At 42.9% G+C, this 25,238-nt stretch overlaps 1 protein-coding gene across 7 annotated transcripts in view; it reads left to right on the forward strand.

Moving 5' to 3' along the window:
• The window catches only part of NAP1L4 (nucleosome assembly protein 1 like 4), a 71,116-nt gene that overhangs the window by 19,639 nt on the left and 26,239 nt on the right, over window positions 1–25,238 (forward strand). For all 7 annotated transcript variants that reach the window (XM_061202260.1, XM_061202261.1, XM_061202256.1 and 4 more), the window contains 6 exons: window positions 472–502; window positions 950–1,008; window positions 9,493–9,592; window positions 12,458–12,599; window positions 20,439–20,525; window positions 21,979–22,110. In XM_061202260.1, coding sequence (XP_061058243.1) covers window positions 489–502; window positions 950–1,008; window positions 9,493–9,592; window positions 12,458–12,599; window positions 20,439–20,525; window positions 21,979–22,110 — 534 coding nt within the window. In that variant the 5' untranslated portion in view covers window positions 472–488. The remainder of the gene's footprint in view (window positions 1–471; window positions 503–949; window positions 1,009–9,492; window positions 9,593–12,457; window positions 12,600–20,438; window positions 20,526–21,978; window positions 22,111–25,238) is intronic.

Here is a 25,238-nt window from a genome sequence, read left to right on the forward strand (position 1 = left end):
AGTAGAACATACAGGATAAACAAAATTTTTAAATCGTTCTGTGAGTTAGGGTTTGAAAGACAGTGTGAGCACCAGTAAATTCTTTGAATTGCTCTAAAATAATTGGCCTAGCATAAATAAATGTTCCTGTTTCTAAAACTTACTATAGACATAAGACAAGTTAAAATTGATGAATTGTCTTTATTCTGAAGTCTGGTCATTTTAGTGCCAACAAGAGAAATTTTTTATGAGTAAATGTGCTTGCACTGAAAGGCGTATAAGTTTTTAATTTGATGAGTTTTGACAAGTGTATATATCCAAGTAACCAGTACCGCATTCAAGGTCTTGATATTTCCATCACCCCAGAACAGTCCCTCCTGCCCCTCCTTACGAGGTCCTCATCCCCCACTGAAAATCACTGTGAAAAGAGTACATTTGAAAATTTTTTTGTTTGTGAATATTTAGTAATGTTAATTCTTTTCTAATTTGTAGGAGATAAAAACATTCAGATGGCAGATAACAGGTAAGCCAAAATGGACTTTGTTTATTGGAGTTTAAATTTTAGTTGGTGAGCAAGAGGCAAGCCTTATTTCTGTAAACATCATTAGGTGCTCCAGCTGATGGCTCTTTTTTTCTCTCTGTGTTTTTGAGCCCATGAAGAACTTGCTTTAGATGTGAAAAGTGTGTCATATATTGATACTAAAAACCTTTGTGTTTTTAGAGACTTTGTGTGGCTGTCCCACAGAGCCACTGTGGGCACTGTGTCCTAACAGCTTGGCAAGGCGGCTTTTTTTAATAACGGTGAGGAAAGTATTTCATAGGTAACACGTGTGTGTCTGTAGTTGTCTTCTGCTCAAATCTGAAGTTACTGTGGAGACACCTCTTAACATGTTAAATAAGAAAAACGCCCTTGTGCTATTTATCTTTGAAACTTTTTTTAGAGTAATACTTTTTAAATATATTGTTTTAGTTTTTCAGATGGGGTTCCTTCAGATTCCTTGGAAGCTGCTAAAAATGCAAGTAATACAGGTCAGTTCACTGCACATGGGAAAGTGAACCGTTGGAGAGTTTGCATGCAGAGCAGGGAGGCTCCTACTCAGACCTCGGAAGTCAAGTGAATAGCACAGTGCACCTCTACCTGCCGTCTCTCGCCGTTAGCGCTGATTACCAGGCGCTCAGGCTTTTTTCACCTGTGCCTTTACTTCTCTTCCCGTGATTATTCTGAAGCACGTCCCAGATATCATATCGTTTTGATATGATCATAAATTCATAGATATATTACTTTGCCTCCATTTTCTTTTTTTAAAAAAAAATTAATTAATTTATTTATTTTTGGCTGTGTTGGGTCTTCGTTGCTGCGCGCGGGCTTTCTCTAGTTGCGGCGAGCGGGGGCTACTCTTCGTTGCGGTGCGCGGGCTTCTCATTGCGGTGGCTTCTCTTGTTGCGGAGCACGGGCTCTAGAGCGCAGGCTCAGTAGTTGTGGTGCGCGGGCTTAGTTGTTCCACGGCATATAGGATCTTCCTGGACCAGAGCTCGAACCCGTGTCCCCTGCATTGGCAGGCAGGTTCTCAACCATTGCGCCTCCAGGGAAGGCCCTTTCCTCCATTTTCAAGTATTTATCTATACTCGTTTTTCCCTCTGAACTGTTTGAAAGCAAGTTGTGGATATTCTGGCTTTTTCTTCCTAAAACAATTTAGTATAAATTTCCTAAAAACTAGGAAGTCTCATAACCACAATGCCATTACCACAACCAAGAAATTTAATGTTGGTCCAGTACTATTAGCTAATGTACAGTCATGTTCATATTTTCCTGGTTTTCTCAGCAATTCTTTTACCGCCGTACCCCACACTCAAATCCAGGGCTGGCCAAGGATCATGTATCGCGTTTAGTTCTGTCCCCTTTATTCTAGAGTTATCCCCCCACCTTTTTTACCCTTCCTCGCAGGGACACATCCGCAGGCTGTGTGCTCCAGCTGTCTTGTAGAATGCCCACACTCTGGATGGGTCCGGTGGTTTTCTCCTCACTAGATTCAGGGTAAATGTCTTGGCAGGACGAGCACGTAGGCGACCTGATGGAGTGGGAATGCAGTTAGGCCCGTGACGGGCCTCCCGAGAGTGATGACGTGGTGAAGACAGTGTCTGCCGGGCTCTGCCCTTAGGGTCCTTGTAGTAAGGAAGCTGTCTGCCACCCTGCGGGAATCCTGTTCTCCCTAAGACTCTTACGTAGGGATTCGGGCACCACTGATGATCCTTGCTGAATCCGTGATGACATTGGTGGTCACCAAAGGGTGTTTTTCTAATTCTATCAATCTGACTAACATATTACATCTATTAAAGAAATACTTCCCTACTCCCCCGCTACCCCATTTTAATGTTACTATAGACTCATGGATTAGCTTTTTATTCAGTGTTTAATCATTTGCCATCATTATTCTTTTTTTTTAATAAATTAATTTTTTATACAGCAGGTTCATATTAGTCATCCATTTTATACACATCAGTGTATACATGTCAATCCCAGTCTCCCAATTCATCACACCACCACCACCACCCCCCCCGCCAGTTTCCCCCCTTGGTGTCCATACGTTTGTTCTCTACATCTGTGTCTCAATTTCTGCCCTGCAAACCGGTTCATCTGTACCATTTTTCTAGGTTCCACATATATTTGTTCATATACGATATTTGTTTTTCTCTTTCTGACTTCACTCTGTATGACAGTCTCTAGATCCATCCACATCTCTACAAATGACCCAATTTCATTCCTTTTTATGGCTGAGTAATACTCCATTGTATACATGTACCACATCTTCTTTATCCGTTCGTCTGTTGATGGACACTTAGGTTGCTTCCATGTCCTGGCTATTGTAAATGGTGCTGCAATGAACATTGGGGTGCATGTGTCTTTTTGAATTATGGTTTTCTCTGGGGTATATGCCCAGTAGTGGGATTGCTGGGTCATACGGTAATTCTGTTTTTAGTTTTTTAAGGAACCTCCATACTGTTCTCCATAGTGGCTGTATCAATTTACATTCCCACCAACAGTGCAAGAGGGTTCCCTTTTCTCCACACCCTCTCCAGCATTTGTTGTTTGTAGATTTTCTGATGATGCCCATTCTAACTGGTGTGAGGTGATACCTCATTGTAGTTTTGATTTGCATTTCTCTAATAATCAGTGATGTTGAGCAGCTTTTCATGTGCTTCTTGGCCATCTGTATGTCTTCTTCGGAGAAATGTCTATTTAGGTCTTCTGCCCATTTTTGGATTGGGTTGTTTGTTTTTTTAATATTGAGCTGCATGACCTGTTTATATATTTTGGAGGTTAATCCTTTGTCCATTGATTGGTTTGCAAATATTTTCTCCCCTTCTGAGGGTTGTCTTTTCGTCTTGTGTATGGTTTCCTTTGCTGGGCAAAAGTTTTTAAGTTTCATTAGGTCCCATTTGTTAATTTTTGTTTTTATTTCCATTACTCTAGGAGGTGGATCAAAAAAGATCTTGCTGTTATTTATGTCAGAGTGTTCTTCCTATGTTTTCCTCTAAGAGTTTTATAGTGTCCAGTCTTACATTTAGGTCTCTAATCCATTTTGAGTTTATTTGTGTGTATGGTGTTAGGGAGTATTCTAATTTTATTCTCTTACGTGTAGCTGTCCAGTTTTCCCAGCACCACTTATTGAAGAGACTGTCTTTTCTCCATTGTATATCCTTGCCTCCTTTGTCATAGATTAGTTGAGCATAGGTGCATGGGTTTATCTCTGGGCTTTCTATCTTGTTCCATTGATCTATAGTTCTGTTTTTGTGCCAGTACCATATTGTCTTGATTACTGTAGCTTTGTAGTATAGTCTGAAGTCAGGGAGTCTGATTCCTCCAGCTCCGTTTTTTTCCCTGAAAACTGCTTTGGCTATTCGGGGTCTTTTGTGTCTCCATACAAATTTTAAGATTTTTTGTTCTAGTTCTGTAAAAAATGCCACTGGTAATTTGATAGGGATTACACTGAATCTGTAGATTGCTTTGGGTAGTATAGTCATTTTCACAATATTGATTCTTCCAATCCAAGAACATGGTATATCTCTCCATTTGTTGGTATCATCTTTAATTTCTTTCATCAGTGTCTTATAGTTTTCTGCCTACAGGTCTTTTGTCTCCCTAGGTAGGTTTATTCCTAGGTATTTTATTCTTTTTGTTGCAGTGGTAAATGGGAGTGTTTACTTAATTTCTCTTTCAGATTTTTCATCACTAGTGTATAGGAATGCAAGAGATTTCTGTGCGTTAGTTTTGTATCCTGCAACTTTACCAAATTCATTGATTAGCTCTAGTAGTTTTCTGGTGGCATCTTTAGGATTCTCTATGTATAGTATCATGTCATCTGCAAACAGTGACAGTTTTACTTCTTCTTTTCTGATTTGTATTCCTTTTATTTCTTTTTCTTCTCTGATTGCCGTGGCTAGGACTTCCAAAACTATGTTGAATAATAGTGGTGAGAGTGGACATCCTTGTCTTGTTCCTGATCTTAGAGGAAATGCTTTCAGTTTTTCACCATTGAGAATGATGTTTGCTGTGGGTTTGTCATATATGGCCTTTATTATGTTGAGGTAGGTTCCCTCTATGCCCACTTTCTGGAGAGTTTTTATCATAAATGGTGTTGAATTTTGTCAAAAGCTTTTTCTGCATCTATTGAGATGATCATATGGTTTTTATTCTTCAATTTGTTAATATGGTGTATCACATTGATTGATCTGCGTATATTGAAGAATCCTTGCATCCCTGGGATAAATCCCACTTGACCATGGTGTATGATCCTTTTAATGTGTTGTTGGATTCTGTTTGCTAGTATTTTGTTGAGGATTTTTGCATCTATATTCATCAGTGATGTTGGTTTGTAATTTTCTTTTTTTGTAGTATCTTTGTCTGGTTTTGGTATCAGGGTGATGGTGGCTTCATAGAATGAGTTTGGGAGTGTTCCTTCCTCTGCAATTTTTTGGAAGAGTTTGAGAAGGATGGGTGTTAGCTCTTCTCTAAATGTTTGATAGAATTCACCTGTGAAGCCATCTGGTCCTGAACTTTTCTTTGTTGGAAGATTTTTAATTACAGTTTCAGTTTCGTTACTTGTGATTGGTCTGTTCATATTTTCTATTTCTTCCTGGGTCAGTCTTGGAAGGTTATACCTCTCTAAGAATTTGTCCATTTCTTCCAGGTTGTCCATTTTATTGGCATAGGGTTGCTTGTAGTAGTCTCTTAGGATGCTTTGTATTTCTGCGGTGTCTGTTGTAACCTCTCCTTTTTCATTTCTCATTTTATTGATTTGAGTCCTCTCCCTCTTTTTCTTGATGAGTCTGGCTAATGGTTTATCAATTTTGTTTATCTTCTCAAAGAACCAGCTTTTAGTTTTATTGATCTTTGCTATTGTTTTCTTTATTTCTATTTCATTTGTTTCTGCTCTGATCTTTATGATTTCTTTCCTTCTGCTAACTTTGGGTTTTGTTTGTTCTTCTTTCTCTAGTTCCTTTAGGTGTGAGGTTAGATTGTTTATTTGAGATTTTTCTTGTTTCTTGAGGTAGGCTTGTATAGCTATAAACTCTCTTAGAACTGCTTTTGCTGCATCCCATACGTTTTGGATTGTCGTGTTTTGTCATTTGTCTCTAGGTATTTTTTTATTTCCTCTTTGATTTCTTCCGTGATCTCTTGGTTATTTAGTGATGTATTGTTTAGCCTCCATGTGTTTGTGTTTTTTACATTTTTTTCCCTGGAATTGATTTCTAATCTCATAGCGTTGTGGTCAGAAAAGATGCTTGAAACGATTTCAGTTTTCTTAAATTTACTGAGGTTTGATTTGTGACCCAAGATGTGATCTATCCTGGAGAATGTTCCATGCGCACTTGAGAAGAAAGTGTAATCTGCTGTTTTTGGATGGAATGTCCTATAAATATCAATTAAATCTATTTGGTCTATTGTGTCATTTAAAGCTTGTGTTTACTTACTGATTTTCTGTTTGGATGATCTGTCCATTAGTGTAAGTGAGGTGTTAAAGTCCCCCACTATTATTGTGTTACTGTCGATTTCCTCTTTTATAGCTGTTAGCAGTTGCCTTATGTATTGAGGTGCTCCTGTGTTAGGTGCATATATATTTATAATTGTTATATCTTCTTCTTGGATTGATCCCTTGATCATTATGTAGTGTCCTTCCTTGTCTCTTGTAACATTCTTTATTTTAAAGTCTATTTTATCTGATATGAGTATTGCTACTCCAGCTTTCTTTTGATTTCCATTTGCATGGAATATCTTTTTCCATCCCCTCACTTTCAGTCTGTATGTGTCCCTAGGTCTGAAGTGGGTCTCTTGTAGACAGCATATATATGGGTCTTGTTTTTGTATCCATTCAGCGAGCCTGTGTCTTTTGGTTGGAGCATTTAATCCATTCACGTTTAAGGTAATTATCGATATGTATGTTCTTATTACCATTTTCTTACTTGTTTTGGGTTTGTTTTTGTAGGTCCTTTTCTTCTCTTGTGTTTCCCACTTAGAGACGTTCCTTTAGCATTTGTTGTAGAGCTGGTTTGGTGGTGCTGAATTCTCTTAGCTTTTGCTTGTCTGTAAAGCTTTTGATTTCTCCATCAAATCTGAATGAGATCCTTGCCAGGTAGAGTAATCTTGGTTGTAGGTTCTTCCCTTTCATCACTTTAAATATATCATGCCACTCCCTTCTGACTTGTAGAGTTTCTGCTGAGAAATCAGCTGTTAATCTTATGGGAGTTTCCTTGTATGTTATTTGTCACTTTTCCCTTGCTGCTTTCAATCATTTTTCTTTGTCTTTAATTTTTGCCAATTTGATTACTGTGTGTCTCGGCATGTTTCTCCTTGGGTTTATCCTGTATGGGACCCTCTGTGCTTCCTGGACTTCGGTGGCTATTTCCTTTCCCATGTTCGGGAAGTTTTCGACTATAATCTCTTCAAATATTTTCTCGGGTCCTTTCTCTCTCTCTTCTCCTTCTGGGACCCCTATAATGAGAATGTTGTTGCATTTAATGTTGTCCCAGAGGTCTCTTAGGCTGTCTTCATGTCTTTTCATTCTTTTTTCTTTATTCTGTTCCACAGCAGTGAATTCCACCATTCTGTCTTCCTGGTCACTTATCCGTTCTTCTGCCTCAGTTATTCTGCTATTGATTCCTTCTAGTGTATTCTTCCTTTCAGTTATGGTGTTGTTCATCTCTGTTTGTTTGTTTTTTAATTCTTCTAGATCTTTGTTAAACATTTCTTGCATCTTCTCGATCTTTGTCTCCATTCTTTTTCCGGGGTCCTGGATCATCTTCATTATCATTATTCTGAATTCTTTTTCTGGAAGGTTGTCTATCTCCACTTCATTTAGTTGTTTTTCTGGGGTTTTATCTTGCTCCTTCATCTGGTACATAGCCCTCTGCCTTTTCATCTTGTCTATCTTTCTGTGAATGTGGTTTTTGTTCCACAGGCTGCAGGATTGTAGTTCTTCTTGCTTCTGCTGTCTGCCCTCTGGTGGATGAGGCTATCTAAGAGGCTTTTGCCAGTTTCCTGATGGGAGGGACTGGTGGTGGGTAGAGCTGGGTGTTGCTCAGGTGGGCAGAGCTCAGTAAAACTTTAATCCGCTTGTCTGCTGATGGGTGGGGCTTGGTTCCCTCCCTGTTGGTTGTTTGGCCTGAGGCGACCCAACACTCCAGTCTACCCGGGCTCTTTGGTGGGCTAATGGCAGACTCTGGGAGGGCTCACGCCAAGGAGTACTTCCCAGAACTTCTGCTGCCAGTGTCCTTGTCCTCAAAGTGAGCCACAGCCATCCCCCGCCTCTGCAGGAGACCCTCCAACACTATCAGGTAGGTCTGGTTCAGTCTCCTATGGGGTCACTGCTCCTTCCCCTGGGTCCCGATGCACACACTACTTTGTGTGTGCCCTCCAAGGGTGGAGTCTCTGTTTCCCCCAGTCCTATCGAAGTTCTGCAGTCAAATCACGCTAGCTTTCAAAGTCTGATTCTCTAGGAATTCCTCCTCCCTTTGCCAGACCCCCAGGTTCGGAAGCCTGACGTGGCACTCAGAACCTTCACTCCAGTGGGTGGACTTCTGTGGTATAAGTGTTCTCCAGTTTGTGAGTCACCCACCCAGCAGTTATGGGATTTGATTTTATTGTGATTGCGCCCCTCCTACCATCTCATTGTGGCTTCTCCTTTGTCTTTGGATGTGAGGTATCTTTTTGGTGAGTTCCAGTGTCTTCCTGTCGATCACTGTTCAGCAGTTAGTTGTGATTGTGGTGTTCTCGCAAGAGGGAGTGAGAGCACGTCCTTCTACTCCGCCATCTTCCCTCATTATCCATCATTATTCTTTTTGGTGTGCAAATTGTCCCATTTGGCCAGTGGGGTCCCTTTAAGCTGGTTTCTGTGTCCTTTTGCTACGTTCCCATCCATTTTGAGTTCTCTCTAGCTTTGTGGCATAGGCGATGTTCCATTTTCCCTTGAACTTTCCTTTCCCCAGACCTGGAATCTACATTTACCCAAGGAGCCCTGTATCTTTTAGTTGGGACAGAGATTTAAAAACCAAAATATAAATGCCATCTGCCATTATTTCTAGACCTTTCAGTGGCCAGAGCTAGAGATGTGTATTTGTGTATATTTTTAGTATTTACGTACAGTTTTGTATATACACAGTTACATATGTTTTATACACATACACAGTGCTTCATGTTAGTGATTGAGATTGTAGTTAAAAGGTAAAATTGAGTGCCTACTTGTTGTATTCAGCTTGCCCTCATCACTGTCTTACAAAAGGCGGGGGAGAACTCTAGGTCTGTGCTGCCTTTTGAGTCGGGTGAGGGCCCTAAGTTTGGGTTTCCGTACTGTGTCGCTGAGAGGGAACCTTTTCAACACAGAGCCTGTGCCACGAGCCAGGTGTGAGCCAGTCTGCGGCACAGCTGACCTCCCTCTCAGCATCATGTTTGTTCTTCGGGAGTCGGTACAGTGTGTGTGAGCTGTCGAGGTTGCAGGGCAGAGGGGCAGGGGCTCCTGGGAGGAGGCGGGTTTGGGCAGGAGGGCAAGGTGGGTGAAGGTGGAGGCAAAGAGCGCCTGCAAGGTCTGGTGCCCCCAGGGAGCTGGTGGGAGTCGCGCTTTCCTGAGCTGGGGCAGAAGTGCGCGCTGATTTACTGAGCCACGGGCACCTTGTCCCCGTCCTCGGCTTCCGGGAGGGAGGTAGACTGCCTGAACTTAGCAAGTGACGGTGTCCTCGGTGGGGAGACTGGGGCTTCTACCGCTACGGTGAGAAGCAGAGCTCTCCAGGTACCCTCGGTGCATTCATAACCATCCACTCAGGTGATTAACAGAGAGTATCAAATGCCTTCAAAAATAAATATTTTTGAAACAGATGTTTTTGAGAAGCTACTTGCTATATTTACAAATTAACGTAGATATGCAAAGGTAGTAGATATGTGTTTGTGATTTTCAACTCTTGGCTGTTGTGGGGTGGGTGTATTTTAAATTTGTTGGCCTTGTTTTTTTTAACTCTTAATAGAAAAACTCGCAGACCAGGTGATGCAGAATCCTCAAGTTTTGGCAGCTTTACAGGAGCGACTTGACAGTGTCTCCCACACTCCTTCAAGCTACATCGAGACGTAAGTATGCCGTGAGTGAGACGACGCAACTTTAAGAAACAAAGAAAAAACCTCTCTTGGTTCCTTAGACCAGGAATAAGTATGTTTTTCATTCAGTAGACCTTGCCTGCTGAGAGCCAGGCTCTGGGGTCCCGAAGGTGAGTGCTGGGGTCAGAGCCTGGTAGAGGCTACAGGCCTGTGGCCAGGGTAGTGCGGTGTGTCAAGTTCTGGGCGAGTGTACGGTGCCAGCCTGTAGGGCGAGCGGCCTTCACAGGTCCCGCGAGCAGGCGGAGGCACAGGCAGATGCGGGCAGCGCTTCCTCTTCATGGCGGCTCCCGGTTCGCTGAGAGACCCAGTCCTGCCCGGCTCACCTACGTGAGCCTGCAACACCGAGACGTGGCTCATTTGGACGAGGTCTGTGTCTTGGTTGTATTCACAGAGAACACCATAAGGATGCCCACCCTTCGAGCCCTTGGACCGCTCCTCTCGGGGCCTGGCTGTCTTCCTGCCGAGGGCTGAGCTGCTCGGGGCTCCCCTCCTACAGCCAGTGCACGGCTGGCTCTCAGAGCGTCACCCCGCACACATGCTGGCTGTCCCGCGAGGGGCTGGGGATGTTGTCACAGAGCGGGCACGCTTGGCGTCTGCTCTGCCCGTAGAGAGGGTTCTTTGGGGCGGTGACCCAGTGGGGAAGGTTCTGTGAAGTGTTTGCAGACTAGATCAGTGGGGTGTGGTGATGCTGGGTGCAGGTAGGAGAGCTGAGTGTGAGTGGTGGTTTCTAGTTTCCGGCTTCAGAAGCTGGGTGAATGGGCTGGCATTCGCTGAGAGGAAATGTCAGGGAGCAAGGTTTTGTGCGATAGAGTTAGTTCCACGTTCCATGCTGTACGTGACGTGCCTGTTGTGGGGAGAAGAACGGTGTGTAGTTACTCTTACTGTTTGGAGGCTGGCTGGGGAGGATATCTGGGTTCAGTTGGCTTAGAGGTCCTTGTATTTTTACTCCATTAGGAAGATTTGAAAGTTCGGACATAACGTTAGGTTGTGTAATTAATGTAGAAAAGAAGTACAGATGTTAATGTATTCAGTGTTATTAAATTCTTACTCTGCTTTTTCCTTGTTCTCTCACTAGCAGTAGTCCTAGAACGGTTTCTGTAGTTGGCAGTCTGTGGTGAAGGACCTTTGTCCAAACTGAGTTTGCCGTGGGTATGATTATACCAGGACAGGGTACTTTGTGATTCAAGACTTTTCCACTACAGTTGACCCTCTGTAGCCACGGTTTCCCTGGGTTGTGCATCTGCAGATTCAACCAACTGCGGATCAAAAATATTGGGGGAAATTTTTTCCAGAAAGTTCCAGAAAGCAAAACTTGAATTTGCCACACGCCAGCAACTATTTACATAACATTTACATTGTATTAGGTATGGTAAGCAATCTAGTGATGATTTATAGTATATGGGAGGATGTGCTTAGTGTGCAAACACTATACCATTTTATATAAGGGACTTGAGCATCCATGGATTTTGATATCCATAGGGTTCTGGAACCAGTCCCCCTTGATGGCTGTATTTTCTAAACAGTGCTGTGCTTGGGAGCTGCCTGGTACTGTATACCATTAGACTAATGCCAGCCCTGCCCTTGAGGAGTCAGCCCACGTGGAGGAGGACTCAGAGGGCAGGACGCAGGCCCACCAAGGGGGATAGTGTGGTTCTTTGTGGGGCCCAGGAGTCTGCTCTTTTTTTTTTTTTTTTAAATTTATTTATTTGGTTGCGCTGGGTCTCAGTTGCGGCAGGCGGGCTCCTTAGTTGCGGCGTGTGGGCTCTAGTTCCTGACCAGGGATGGAACCTGGGCCCCCTGCCTTGGGAGAGCAGAGTCCTAACTAACCACTGCACCACCAGGCAAGTCCGCAGGAGTCCGCTCTTTGTTCCAGATTGTGACTAAGGGCTTCAGGTTAAACAAATGATTTTAATGGGTTTAAAGTGTTTTTTCCCTTCTGATTTATAAAAGTAAGGCATACAAACTAAAATGTTTCTTAGAAGGTAAAAAGTATCAAAGGGCTAAGGAGCTGGTAGTTGTCTGACTCTCGAATAGAATGCACGCCTTGTCTCTGTCGTCTCTGGTTTTTCCCTCGCTGTGTCAGCAGGAGCTCGTCCTGTGGTGCTGAGTATTCCTTGAGGACATGGTTGTGGACAGGCCCTGTTTCAATCCTGCTCATCTTGGCATTGTTCCCAGTCTTCCACTTTTACAAATAATATATCAGTGGTCACGGCAGCACATAAACATTTGGTTATTTCCTTAGGATAAAGTCTTAGAAGTAGATGCAAAGAATATTTTCAAGGTTCTTGTTTACCCTTAAGAAAGATGTGTCAATTAGAGGGCCTCTGCCCTCAGCCTCATCAAACCTGGGAATTTAAAAAATTTTCTTCTCTCTTTTATTTAAAAAAATTTTTTTGGCTACACTTCGAGGCTTGCGGGATCTTAGTTCCCCGACTAGGGATTGAACCAGGCCCTCGGCAGTGACAGCGCAGAGTCCTGAGCACTGGACCGCCAGGGAATTCCCCCCTGGGAATTTGTTTTTAGTTGCCAGTTTGGTAAGGAGAAGACAGCAGTTCTTTTAAATTTACATTCTTTTGGATATTTTGAGATTGGACCTTTCTTCCGTGTTTGGTTATTTGTATTTTTTGTGAATTATCTTGCAGCTTCCTCCTCCGCCACCACCCTGCTTTTGGTGGGGGGGTGGGGAGGTGGTGTTTGTCCTTAATGATTTTTAGGAGCTCTTTTTCATGGTAAGGGTGTTAATTCTATGTTAACCTTAATTTATTTTAGTAAAAAATAAGCATGCCGCCTTATTTTGCAGGCATATGGATGTTTCATTTTTTATTACCTTTCTTTTAGTTTACCCAAAGCAGTAAAAAGAAGAATCAACGCACTGAAACAACTTCAGGTGAAATGTGCTCATATAGAAGCCAAGTTCTATGAAGAAGTTCATGACTTGGAAAGAAAGTATGCAGCATTATACCAGCCTCTCTTTGACAAGGTAGGGAACTCTGTTAGTAAACTTAATTAGTATATTTCAGATACTTCTTTAGGCAAAACATCCAGATGTACCCAGTGAATCATTGAATGTTACTCTTTTTTTTTTTTTCTTAACATCTTCATTGGAGTATAATTGCTTTACAATGGTGTGTTAGTTTCTGCTGTATAACAAAGTGAATCAGCTATACATATACATATATCCCCATATCTCCTCCCTCTTGCCTCTCCCTCCCACCCTCCCTATCCCACCCCTCTAGGTGGTCACAAAGCACCAAGCTGATCTCCCTGTGCTATGTGGCTGCTTCCCACTAGCTAGCTGTTTTACATTTGGTAGTGTATATATGTCCATGCCACTGTCTTACTTTGTCCCAGCTTACCCTTCCCCCTCCCAGTGTCCTCAAGTCCATTCTCTACGTGTGTGTCTTTATTCCTGTCCTGCCCCTAGGTTCTTCAGAACCATTTTTTTTTTAGATTCCATATATATGTGTTAGTATACAGTATTTGTTTTTCTCTTTCTGACTTACTTCACTCTGTATGACAGACTCTAGGTCCATCCACCTCACTACAAATAACTCAATTTTGTTTCTTTTTGTGGCTGAGTAATATTCCATTGTATATATGTGCCACATCTTCTTTATCCATTCATCTGTCGATGGACACTTACATTGCTTCCGTGTCCTGACTATTGTAAATAGAGCTGCAGTGAACATTGTGGTACATGACTCTTCTTGAATTATGGTTTTCTCAGGGTATATGCCCGGTAGTGGGATTGCTGGGTCGTATGGTAATTCTATTTTTAGTTTTTTAAGGAACCTCCTTGCTGTTCTCCATAGTGGCTGTATCAATTTACATTCCCACCAACAGTTCAAGAGGGTTCCCTTTTCTCCACACCCTCTTCAGCATTTACTGTTTGTAGATTTTTTGATGCTGGCCATTCTGACAGGTGTGAGGTGATACCTCATTGTAGTTTTGATTTGCATTTCTCTAATGATTAGTGATATTGAGCATCCTTTCATGTGTTTGTTCACAATCTGTATATCTTCTTTGGAGAAATGTCTATTTAGGTCTTCTGCCCATTTTTGGATTGGGTTGTTTGTTTTTTTGATATTGAGCTGCATGAGCTGCTTATAAATTTTGGAGAGTAATCCTTTGTCAGTTGCTTAATTTGCAAATACTTTCTCCCATTATAAGGGTTGTCTTTTCATCTTGTTTATGTTTTCCTTTGCTGTGCAAAAGCTTTTAAGTTTCATTAGGTCCCATTTGTTAATTTTTGTTTTTATTTCCACTTCTCTAGGAGGTGGGTCAAAAGGATCTTGCTGTGATTTATGTCATAGAGTGTTCTGCCTGTGTTTTCCTATAAGAGTTTGATAGTGTCTAGCCTTACATTTAGGTCTTTAATCCATTTTGAGTTTATTTTTGTGTATGGTGTTAGGGAGTGTTCTAATTTCATTCTTTTACATGTAGCTGTCCAGTTTTCCCAGCACCACTTATTGAAGAGGCTGTCTTTTCTCCATTGTATATTCTTGCCTCCTTTAGCAAAAACAAGGTGACCATAGGTGTGTGGGTTTCTCTCTGGGCTTTCTATCCTGTTCCATTGATCTGTATTTCTGATTCTGTGCCAATACCGTAGTGTCTTGATTACGGTAGCTTTGTAGTATAGTCTGAAGTCAGAGAGCCTGATTCCTCCAGCTCCGTTTTTCTTTCTCAAGATTGCTTTGGCTATTCGGGGTCTTTTGTGTTTCCATACAGATTGTGGAATTTTTTGTTCTAGTTCTGTGAAAAATGCCATTGGTAGTTTGATAGGGATTGCATTGAATCTGTAGATTGCTTTGGGTAGTATAGTCATTTTAATAATGTTGATTCTTCCAATCCAAGACCATGGTATATCTTGCCATCTGTTTGTATCATCTTTAATTTCTTTCATCGTCTTATAGTTTTCTGCATACAGGTCTTTTGTCTCATTAGGTAGGTTTATTCCTAGGTATTTTATTCTTTTTGTTGCAGTGGTAAATGGGAGTGTTTCCTTAATTTCTCTTTCAGATTTTTCATCACTAGTGTATAGGAATGCAAGAGATTTCTGTGTGTTAATTTTGTATCCTGCTACTTTACCAAATTCATTGATTAGCTCTAGTAGTTCTCTGGTAGCATCTTTTGGATTCTCTACGTATAGTATCATGTCATCTGCAAACAGTGACAGCTTTACTTCTTCTTTTCCGATTTGGATTCCTTTTATTTCTTTTTCTTCTCTGATTGTTGTGGCTAAAACTTCAAAACTATGTTGAATAATAGTGGTGAGAGTGGACAACCTTGTCTTTTTCCTGAACTTAGAGGAAATGGTTTCAGTTTTTCACCATTGAGAATGATGTTGGCTGTGGGTTTGTCATATATGGCCTTTATTATGTTGAGATAAGTTCCCTCTATGCCTACTTTCTGGAGGGTTGTTTTTTTTTTTTTTTTAATTAATTAATTTTTAATTATTTTGGCTGTGTTGGGTCTTCGTTTCTGTGCAAGGGCTTTCTCTAGTTGTGGCGAGCGGGGGCCACTCTTCATCGCGGTGCGCGGGCCTCTCACTATCGCGGCCTCTGTTGTTGCGGAGAACAGGCTCCAGACGCGCAGGCTCAGTAGTTGTGGCTCACGGGCCCAGTTGCTCCGCGGCATGTGGGATCTTCCCAGACCAGGGCTCGAACCCGTGTCCCCTGCATTGGCAGGCAGATTCTCAACCACTGCGCCACCAGGGAAGCCCCTGGAGGGTTTTTATCATAAATGGGTGTTGAATTTTGTTGAAAGCTCTTTCTGCATCTATTGAGATGGTCATATGGTTTTTCGCCTTCTATTTGTTAATATGGTATATCACATTGATTGGTTTGCGTGTAATGAAGAATCCTTGCATTCCTGGGATAAACCCCACTTGATCATGGTGTATGATCCTTTTAATGTTCTGTTGGATTCTTTGCTAGTATTTTGTTGAGGATTTTTGCATCTATGTTCATCAGTGATATTGGCCTGTAGTTTTTTTCTCTGTGACATGTTTGGTTTTGGTATCAGGGTGATGGTGGCCTCATAGAATGAGTTTGGGAGTATTCCTCCCTCTGCTATATTTTGGAAGATTTTGAGAAGGATAGGTGTTAGCTCTTCTCTAAATGTTTGATAGAATTTGTCTGTGAAGCCATCTGGTCCTGGGCTTTTGTTGCTGGAAGATTTTTAATCACAGTTTCAATTTCAGTGCTTGTGATTGGTCTGTTTATATTTTCTGTTTCTTCCTGGTACAGTCTCGGAAGGTTGTGCTTTTCTAAGAATGTTTCCATTCCTTCCACGTTGTCCATTTTATTGGCACATAGTTGCTTGTAGTACATGATCCTTTGTAATTCTGCAGTGTCAGTTGTTACTTCTCCTTTTTCATTTCTAATTCTATTGATTTGAGTCTTCTCCCTTCTTTTCTTGATGAGTCTGGCTAATGGTTTATCAATTTTGTTTATCTTCTCAGAGAACCAGCTTTTAGTTTTATTGATCTTTGCTGTTGTTTCCTTCATTTCTTTCTCATTTATTTCTGATCTGATCTTTATGATTTCTTTCCTTCTGCTAACTTTGGGGGGTTTTTTATTCTTCTTCCTCTAATTGCTTTAGGTGTAAGGTTCAGTTGTTTATTTGAGATGTTTCTTGTTTCTTGAGGTAAGGTTGTATTGCTATAAACTTCCCTCTTAGAACTGCTTTTGCTGCATCCCGTAGGTTTTGGGTCGTCATGTTTTCATTGTCATTTGTTACTAGGTATTTTTTAATTTCCTCTTTGATTTCTTCAGTGATCTCTTGGTTATTTAGTAGCGTATTGTTTAGCCTCCATGTGTTTGGTTTTTTTTACATATTTTTCCCTGTAATTGATATCTAGTCTCATAGCATTTTGGTTTGAAAAGATACTTGATATAATTTCAGTTTTCTTAAATTTACCAAGGCTTGATTTGTGACCCAAGATATGATCTATCCTGGAGAATGTTCCACGAGCACTTGAGATGAAAGTGTATTCTGTTGGTTTTGGATGGAGTGTCCTATAAATATCAATTAAGTCCATCTTGTTTAATGTATCATTTAAAGCTTGTGTTTCCTTATTTATTTTCATTTTGGATGATCTGTCCATTGGTGAAAGTGAGGTGTTAAAGCCCCCTGCTATGATTGTGTTACTGTCAATTTCCCCTTTTATGGCTGTTAGCATTTGCCTTATGTATTGAGGTGCTCCTGTGTTGGGTGCATAAATATTTGCAATTGTTATATCTTCTTCTTGGATTGATCCCTAGATCATTATGTAGTGTTCTTCTTTGTGTCTTGTAATAGTCTTTATTTTAAAGTCTATTTTGCCTGATCCGAGAATTGCTACTCCAGCTTTCTTTTGATTTCCATTTGCATGGAATATCTTTTTCCATCCCCTCACTTTCAGTCTGTATGTGTCCCTAGGTCTGAAGTGGGTCTCTTGTAGACAGCATATATACGGGTCTTGTTTTTGTATCCATTCAGCCAGTCTGTTTCTTTTGGTTGGAGCATTTAATCCATTTACATTTAAGGTAGTTATCGATATGTATGTTCCTATTACCATTTTCTTAATTGTTTTGGGTTTGTTATTGTAGGTCTTTTCCTTGTCTTGTCTTTCCTGCTTAGAGAAGTTCTTTTAGCATTTGTTGTAAAGCTGGTTTGGTGGTGCTGAATTCTCTTCGCTTTTGCTTGTCTGTAAAGGTTTTAATTTCTCCATCGAATCTGAATGAGATCCTTGCTGGGTAGAGTAATCTTGGTTGTAGGTTTTTCCCTTTCATCGCTTTAAATATGTCCTGCCACTCCCTTCTGGCTTGCAGAGTTTCTGCTGAAAGATCAGCTGTTAACCTTATGGGGATTCCCTTGTATGTTATTTGTTGTTCTTCCCTTGCTGCTTTTAATATTTTTTCTTTGTATTTAATTTTTGATAGTTTGATTAATATGTGTCTTGGCGTGTTTCTCCTTGGGTTTATCCTGTATGGGACTCTCTGCACTTCCTGGACTTGATTGACTATTTCCTTTCCCATATTAGGGAAGCTTTTAACTATAATCTCTCCAAATATTTTCTCAGTCCCTTTCTTTTTCTCTTCTTCTTCTGGGACCCCTATAATTCGAATGTTGGTGCGTTTAATGTTGTCCCAGAGGTCTCTGAGACTGTCCTCAGTTCTTTTCATTCTTTTTTCTTTATTCTGCTCTGCGGTAGTTATTTCCACTATTTTATCTTCCAGGTCACTTATCCGTTCTTCTGCCTCAGTTATTCTGCTATTGATTCCTTCTAGAGAATTTTTAATTTCATTTATTGTGTTGTTCATCGTTGTTTGTTTGTTCTTTAGTTCTTCTAGTTCCTTGTTAAACGTTTTTTGTATTTTCTCCATTCTATTTCCAAGATTTTGGATCATCTTTACTATCATTACTCTGAATTCTTTTTCAAGTAGACTGCCTATTTCCTCTTCATTTGTTTGGTCTGGTGGGTTTTTACCTTGCTTCTTCATCTGCTGTGTATTTCTCTGTCTTCTCATTTTGCTTAACTTACTGTGTTTGGGGTCTCCTTTTTGCAGGCTGCAGGTTTGTAGTTCCCGTTGTTTTTGGTGTCTGCCCCCAGTGAGTAGGGTTGGTTCAGTGAGTTGTGTAGACTTTCTGGTGGAGGGGACTGGTGACTGTGTTCTGGTGGATAAGGCTGGCTCTTGTCTTTCTGGTGGGCAGGACCGCGTCTGGTGGTGTGTTTTGGGGTGTCTGTGACTTTTTTATGATTTTAGGCAGCCTCTCTGCTAATGGGTGGGGTTGTGTTCCTGTCTGGCTAGTTGTTTGGCATAGGGTGTCCAGCACTGGAGCTTGCTGGTCGTTGGGTGAAGCTGAGTCTTAGCGTTGAGATGGAGATCTCTGGGAGAGCTTTCACCGTTTGATATTACATGGGCCTGTGAGGTCTCTGGTGGACCAATGTCCTGAACTCTCCCACCTCAGAGGCACAGGTCGGACACCCAGCTAGAGCTCCAAGACCCTGTCAGCCACACGGCTCAGAAGAAAAGGGAGAAAAAAAGAAAGAAAGAAAATAAACTTATTAAAATTAAAAATAAAAAATAAATTATTAAAAATAAAAAAATGTTTAAAGTAATTTAAAAAGAAGAAGAAAAAAAGAAAGAAAGAAGAGAGCAACCAAACCAAAAAACGAATTCACCAATGATAGCAAGCGCTAAAATCTATACTTTAAAACAAAAAAAACAAAAAAAAATGCTCAGACAGGATCCTAGGACAAATGGTAAAAGCAAAGCTATACAGACAAAATCACAGAAACAAGCATACACATACACACAAGAGGAGAAAAAGGAAAAATATGTATATATATATAGCTACATATATTAAAAAAGAAGGAAGACAGCAACCAAATGAATAAACAAATCTACCAATGATAATAAACTCTAAATACTAAACTAAGATAAACATAAAACCAGAAACAAATTAGATGCAGAAAGCAAACCCCAAGTCTACAGTTGCTCTCAAAGTCCATCGCCTCAATTTTGGGATGATTTGTTGTCCGTTCAGGTATTCCACAGATGCAGGTACGTCAAGTTGATTGTGGAGATTTAATCTGCTGCTCCTGGGGCTGCTGGGAGAGATTTCCCTTTCTCTTCTCTGTTCGCACAGCTCCTGGGGTTCAGCTTTGTATCGGCCCCGCCTCTGCGTGTAGGTCGCCTGAGGGCGTATCGCTCAGACAGGACGGGGCTAAAGGAGCAGCTGATTAGGGGGCTCTGGCTCACTCAGGCCGGGGGGAGGGCGGGGTACGGAATGCGGGGTGAGCGTGTGGTGGCAGAGGCTGTTGTGATGTTGCACCAGCCTGAGGCGCGCCGTGTGTTCTCCCGGGGAAGTTGTCCCCGGATCACGGGACCCTGGCAGTGGCGGGCTGCACAGGCTCCCGAGAGGGGAGGTGTGGAGAGTGACCTGTGCTTGCATACAGGCTTCTTGGTGGCTGCAGCAGCAGCCTTTGCGTCCCATGCCCGTCTGTGGGGTCCGCACTGATAGCCACGGCTCGCACCCGTCTCTGGAGCTCGTTTAGGCGGTGCTCTGAATCCCCTCTCCTCGCACACCCCGAAACAATGGTCTCTTGCCTCTTAGGCAGGTCCAGACTTTTTCTCGGACTCCCTCCCGGCTAGCTGTGGCGCACTAGCCCCCTTCAGGCTGTGTTCATGCGTCCAACCCCAGTCCTCTCCCTGGGATCTGACCTCCCAGCCCCCACCCGTCCCGGTGGTGAGCAGACAAGCCTCTCGGGCTGGTGAGTGCTGGTCGGCCCCGATCCTCTGTGCAGGAATCTCTCTGCTTTGCCCTCTGCACCCCTGTGGCTGCGCTCTCCTCCGTGGCTCCGAAGCTTCCCCCTGCCCACCTCCCGTCTCCGCCCGCAAAGGGGCTTCTTAGTGTGTGGAACCTTTTCCTCCTTCACAACTCCCTCCCAGAGGTGCAGGTCCCGTCCCTATTCTTTTGTCTCTGTTTTTTCTTTTTTCGTTTGCCCTACCCAGGTACGTGGGGAGTTTCTTGCCTTTTGGGAAGTCTGAGGTCTTCTGCCAGCGTTCAGTAGGTGTTCTGTAGGAGTTGTTCCACATGTAGATGTATTTTTGATGTCTTTGTGGAGAGGAAGGTGATCGCCACGTCTTACTCCTCTGCCATCTTGAAGGTCTCCCCGAATGTTATTTCTTTAAGCCCCAAAACTTAGAATCTTAAGCTATAAAAGCATCCAGTTTTCAGTCTTTTTATACACATTATTTACAAGTTCACTGTCTTTACTCTCAAGTTTCTGAGTAACTGAATGTAACGGTAAGAAGATCTTTTTACTTAGAGAAGGGAATTCATCACTGGTGATGCTGAGCCGACAGATGCAGAATCCGAATGGCACAGTGAAAATGAAGAGGAGGACAAATTGGCCGTAAGTTTTTTTTAATGAGTGCCACTTGTGTTCTGTTTTAATGCTGTTAGAAATAAGATGGTTTTGGGTGGTGATCTAGTGGCTAGGATTCGGCGCTTTCACTGCCGTGGCTTGGGTTAAATCCCTGGTCTGGGGAACTGAGATCCTGTGCAGCGCGGCTGGTGGGGGAAAAAAAGAAATTTGATGATTTTCTTTTACAAAGAAAAGAGCTCCTAACAGTAGGTGCGGCTTCAGCCTTAGGTTGGGTGTTTAGATTTCTTTATGACAGTGAAACCGGACAGCTTGGTTCTGTTAGATAATGTGGTGAGCCAGACACAGTCCCCTTTCTCAGCCGTCGGTGGCACCTCTGCACAGTGGTACAGTGAGATAAGGGATCAGGGGAGTGGAGATTAAAACATCAGAAGAAGTCTTAGTCGAGAGAAAGCAAAGACCCACAAGGGAGAGCACAGCTGTGTCTAGAAGGGCAGGTACTAGAGGGTGGGCTGTGGTGGGGAGAGCACACTGGAAACATCCGTGCCATCCTGCTCGGGGACCAGCAGTGACAGTGAAGTAGCCCCAGTGCATCTCGCCACTTTACATTGGTAAATGGTCCTTTTGGTGATGTGCCCTGTCCATCACCTGCTCGCAGCCTTTTTTTGGTGACGGGTATCATACCAGTGCCACGGAAAGTCCCAACACGACAAGGTGAACTTTGTTGGCCTGATTTTACATTTGGGAATGGCTTTTCTATCCTATAGTATAAACTTACGGGTTTTTTTGTTTTTGTTTTTTTAAGTGTATGTTAGTTTTGGTAGCTATGTATCTTTCTGATCTTTTAAAAACATGTAGAATCTGGTGTAGTTGAAGCCATGCCTGTGGATCAATATAGTTGTGAATCAGTACTTCATTGTGTGAGGAAAATCTGCCCCTGTTAACTTAAAAAGCTCCTTGTGATCATGTCCTCCTAAGAATCACATGTCAGGCCCGTGATGTTAGAAAAGACTACCCTCCTCATGGCCACGTCGCCTTTCTCGTCACCCCCCTGATGTTTGCACGGTGCCTCTGTCCCGACATCTCCGTATCCTTGGACATGCAGCTTGCGGGGCAGTTTCTTGGTGCGGGAGATCCTGGAGCGTCCCTCTGGCGGTGATTATCCCAGGAGGGACAGCGAGCCAGCGCTGGACAGCCTTCCCCAAGTCGGGGGCACTGTATCAGCTCTGCAGCTCCTTCCCCCTGATCTAAAATTACATCCTGGAGTTAACATCTGGCTGGAGTGCCTTAAATGCTTTGTTCCTCAGAGGCGTTGGAAATTGTGATGGGCACAGTGGCCTTGGAGATGCAGTTTCAAAGAGCAAGGGTTTTTGATAGAAGTTTACATGGGATTCTGAAAATATGGTCTGTATTAAGCCATTCAGTTATTTGTAAAGTTGTTGCTTCATGATAAGTATCCAATTTTGCATCTTTATTTTTCTAGGGAGACATAAAAAATAAAGCAGTCATAGCGGAAAAAGAAGCAGCAGCAGCAGAAGAGCCAAACCCAAAAGGAATTCCAGAGTTCTGGTTTACCATCTTCAGAAATGTAGATATGCTAAGTGAATTAGTTCAGGTAAGCACACAGGCACATTCCCACTTTATAGAAGAGATTATTTATTTGTGAACTTTCAACAGCATGTCTAGCAGTTGTTGACTGTGGGTGGAAAGGCGCCTTCTGTGACCATAACTCAGAGGAGTCAGGGTCCCCGGGAGGCCTGGCTGCAGCTGGAGCCCCCGTGCGCCCTCGTGTAGCGGCCCTCTCGGAAAAGCCTGCCACGCAGAACCTCAGCCGAGCTTAGGGTCGCTTTGCCTCCTGTAAAGTGTCTGTTGTCTCACCCTAGGAAGCATGTTAACAGATTCCAGACCCTTCTCTACCTCACAGTGATGTGGACAAGTGAGAAGCGTGAGGACGAGGGGCGGGAGTGGAGGAGTTGATACTGAGCGGTGAAGTGTGCGTGCGTGCGTGTGTGTGTACACATGTACCCATGCGCGCGTTTACACACAGGCGCACGCTCGCTGGCACGCAGTCTTCTGTTTTGATTGATTTTTGAAATTTGAAATGGGCCTGTTGTGCCGCCTTGCTAGTTGTACAAATATTTAACAAGTTGCTAATAATTTCTAATCATTTTCCTTGAAAAAGTCTCTTTTTTTTAATGGGAATGGCCAAACTTTCTTTGTCTTGCCTTGTTGAGCTTTCTCTAATGAAATGGTGAACCAATTAAAAGGTAACAAATGTGACTTTCCCTGAGCTGAGTTATGGTAGAAGTTTCCAGAATTCAGAAATAGGTACTGCTCAGAAGTCCACAGAGGGGGTCATTTCTGCATTTGGACTTATTCCAGACGGGTCAGCACAGTGCTTTTATATCAGAGCACGGCCACAGGTGGCGTGCAGCTAGCTCGCTCTACTGCAGTTTGCAGAGGTTTCACAGCTGCAGTTAGAATGGTTCCAGAGAGTTGCTGCGTTGCTGCGTCTGCTGCCTGCCTTGTTTAGTGCTTATCTGTAAGCCAGAACTGAAGAAAAGGTGGAGGGGATGAGTTTCTTACTCCCCTTCCAGACGGGGGGAACATTTAAAATACATGACTTAACAATAGCCTGTGTTTTCTTGTCTCATATGAAAAGGTGCGGTTTAAGACTACTAGACCATTGGGAATTCCCGGCAGTCCAGTGGTTAGGACTTGGCACTTTTACTGCCAGGGCCCGGGTTCAGTCCTTGGTTCGGGAACTAAGATCCCATAAGCCGAGCGGCGTGGCCAAAAAAAAAAGAAAAGAAAGAAAGAATACTAGACCAAGAATACTAGAAGACTAGAATGCCATGAGCCAGAAATTTATTGGGAAAATTGAGTAATATATGCTAGAACCAGATTCTCACCCTGCCTGTATGTTAGTCACTTGGGCAACCTTTAAAACTAAATAGCAGCATCAGTGCCTCCCCACCCGCAAGTCAGCGAGAGTTTGAGGTGTTGTAGAAGCGCTCTCATGATTCATGATTCTGCTGTGCCCCCAAGGGTTGAAAATCCCCGTGCCGGCAGAGCACATGGAGAGGGGCGTGTGCACCTGTCACCGGGGCGCCTCGTGGAAGTGCGGCTCTGAGTCAGAAGGTCCGGGTGGGGCCTGAGGATCTTCGTGTCTGATGTGTCCCCCAGGTGACGCCCGTGCTGCAGGTTGGGGGCGCACTGTGAGTGGTGGCAGGGGTGTCATGAGGTAGGCTTTTTGGTGCCAGTTAGGCGACTTGATTGGGAGACCTGGCTCCCGGTGTTGCCCGGCCAGCCAGTGAGTAACCCAGGGATGGCGCTGCTGCTTTGTCTGTAGCATTTCTTTGGTTTGGGGGGTAGTGGTACAGTCAGCTGTACTTGAATGAGGTGTCTCTTCCGTTCTCCCCAACACCTCTGTCTTAGTGTCAGTGCTTCAGCATTTATGCCACAGAGTGTCTCGCTGCTTTTTGTCTTACAGTTGTAAAAAGACGTGTCATTTTTTGAGTACTCATTTAGTATGCAGAGAGTGATGAAATGTGGTTTGGGCCGTTTATAACCTGAAGCAAGTAATGGTAGTAGGTTCCATTTTGGTCAGACGTTAAATCCCAAAGGTGGGCTTGGCTGTAGGTCCTTGGGTTCTCTGTTGGTGGTGGCCAAGATAGGTCCAAAAGCAGAGTTTTGAAACTTAGGGAGAGCAGCTTTAAATCAGTCCCTGAGTTGCTTCCACTGTTGGCCCTGAGTTTTGAGCCTGCTAACTTAGGGCTTTCCATTCTGGTCTGGGCCATAGAAGGTCCTTGGCCCTCAAGGCGTGCTGGCTCCTGGCTCTGGGGTGGTACCAGTGGGTGCTGCTGGTTTGACTGCAGTGAGCTTGAAGATCCCAGTGCTGCGTATTTGGAAAACATACTGGTGATACGTTCGCCTTGGCGATTCTAGAACTAGGCATACGTGCTCAGTCAGTGATACACGTGATCTTGGAGCCAAGTGTTTTCTGGTTCTAGAATTTAGGATTTGACATCTCAGACTGATGTGGCCTTCTTTGAAAACTGTTTTGGACTTACTTTTTGTCTAGAGACTTGGAAGGTGCCTTTGTTACTGCTTTTTTTTTTGGTTTGTTCTATGCAGGCAGACCTCGGAGACATTGTGGGTTTGGTTCCAAACCCCTGCAATAAAGTGAATGTAGCAGTAAAGTGAGTCACATGAATTTTTTGGTTTCCCGGTGCGTCATAAAAGTTAGGTTTACACTATACTGTAATCTATCTATCAAGTGTGCGATAGCATTATGTCTCAAAAATGTACGTACCTTAGTTTAAAAATACTTCATTGCTAAAAAATCCTAACCACCGTCTGACAATGCAGGGTTGTCACACACCTTCAGTTTGCAACAAGAACAACAAAAAAAACAAAAAACAAACCAGAAAACCCACCAAAATATCTGTGAAGCACAGTAAAGTGAAGTGCATTAAATGAGGTCTGCCTGTGATGTAGAAAGAATTTAAAATTGGGAAGTTGGTAGTTATCAGGCTCAGCGGAACCTCAGGAAATCCTTTTGGTCCAGTCCCCAGACTTCCAGGGTGAAGTGACTGTTTCACAAATAAAGCACCTCTCGTGAGTATGTGGTCACTGGGTTTCAGGTCCTGTGATTTTTTTTTTTCTGAGTTTTTCTCAGTTGGCCTTTCTCAAATGACAGGCCCTGGTGAACTTCTGTGTTTGCATAACGATGACTCGTAA

The sequence above is a fragment of the Eubalaena glacialis genome, chromosome 10 (assembly GCF_028564815.1).
Source record: "Eubalaena glacialis isolate mEubGla1 chromosome 10, mEubGla1.1.hap2.+ XY, whole genome shotgun sequence".
In the NCBI taxonomy this organism is placed as follows: Eukaryota; Metazoa; Chordata; class Mammalia; order Artiodactyla; family Balaenidae; genus Eubalaena; species Eubalaena glacialis.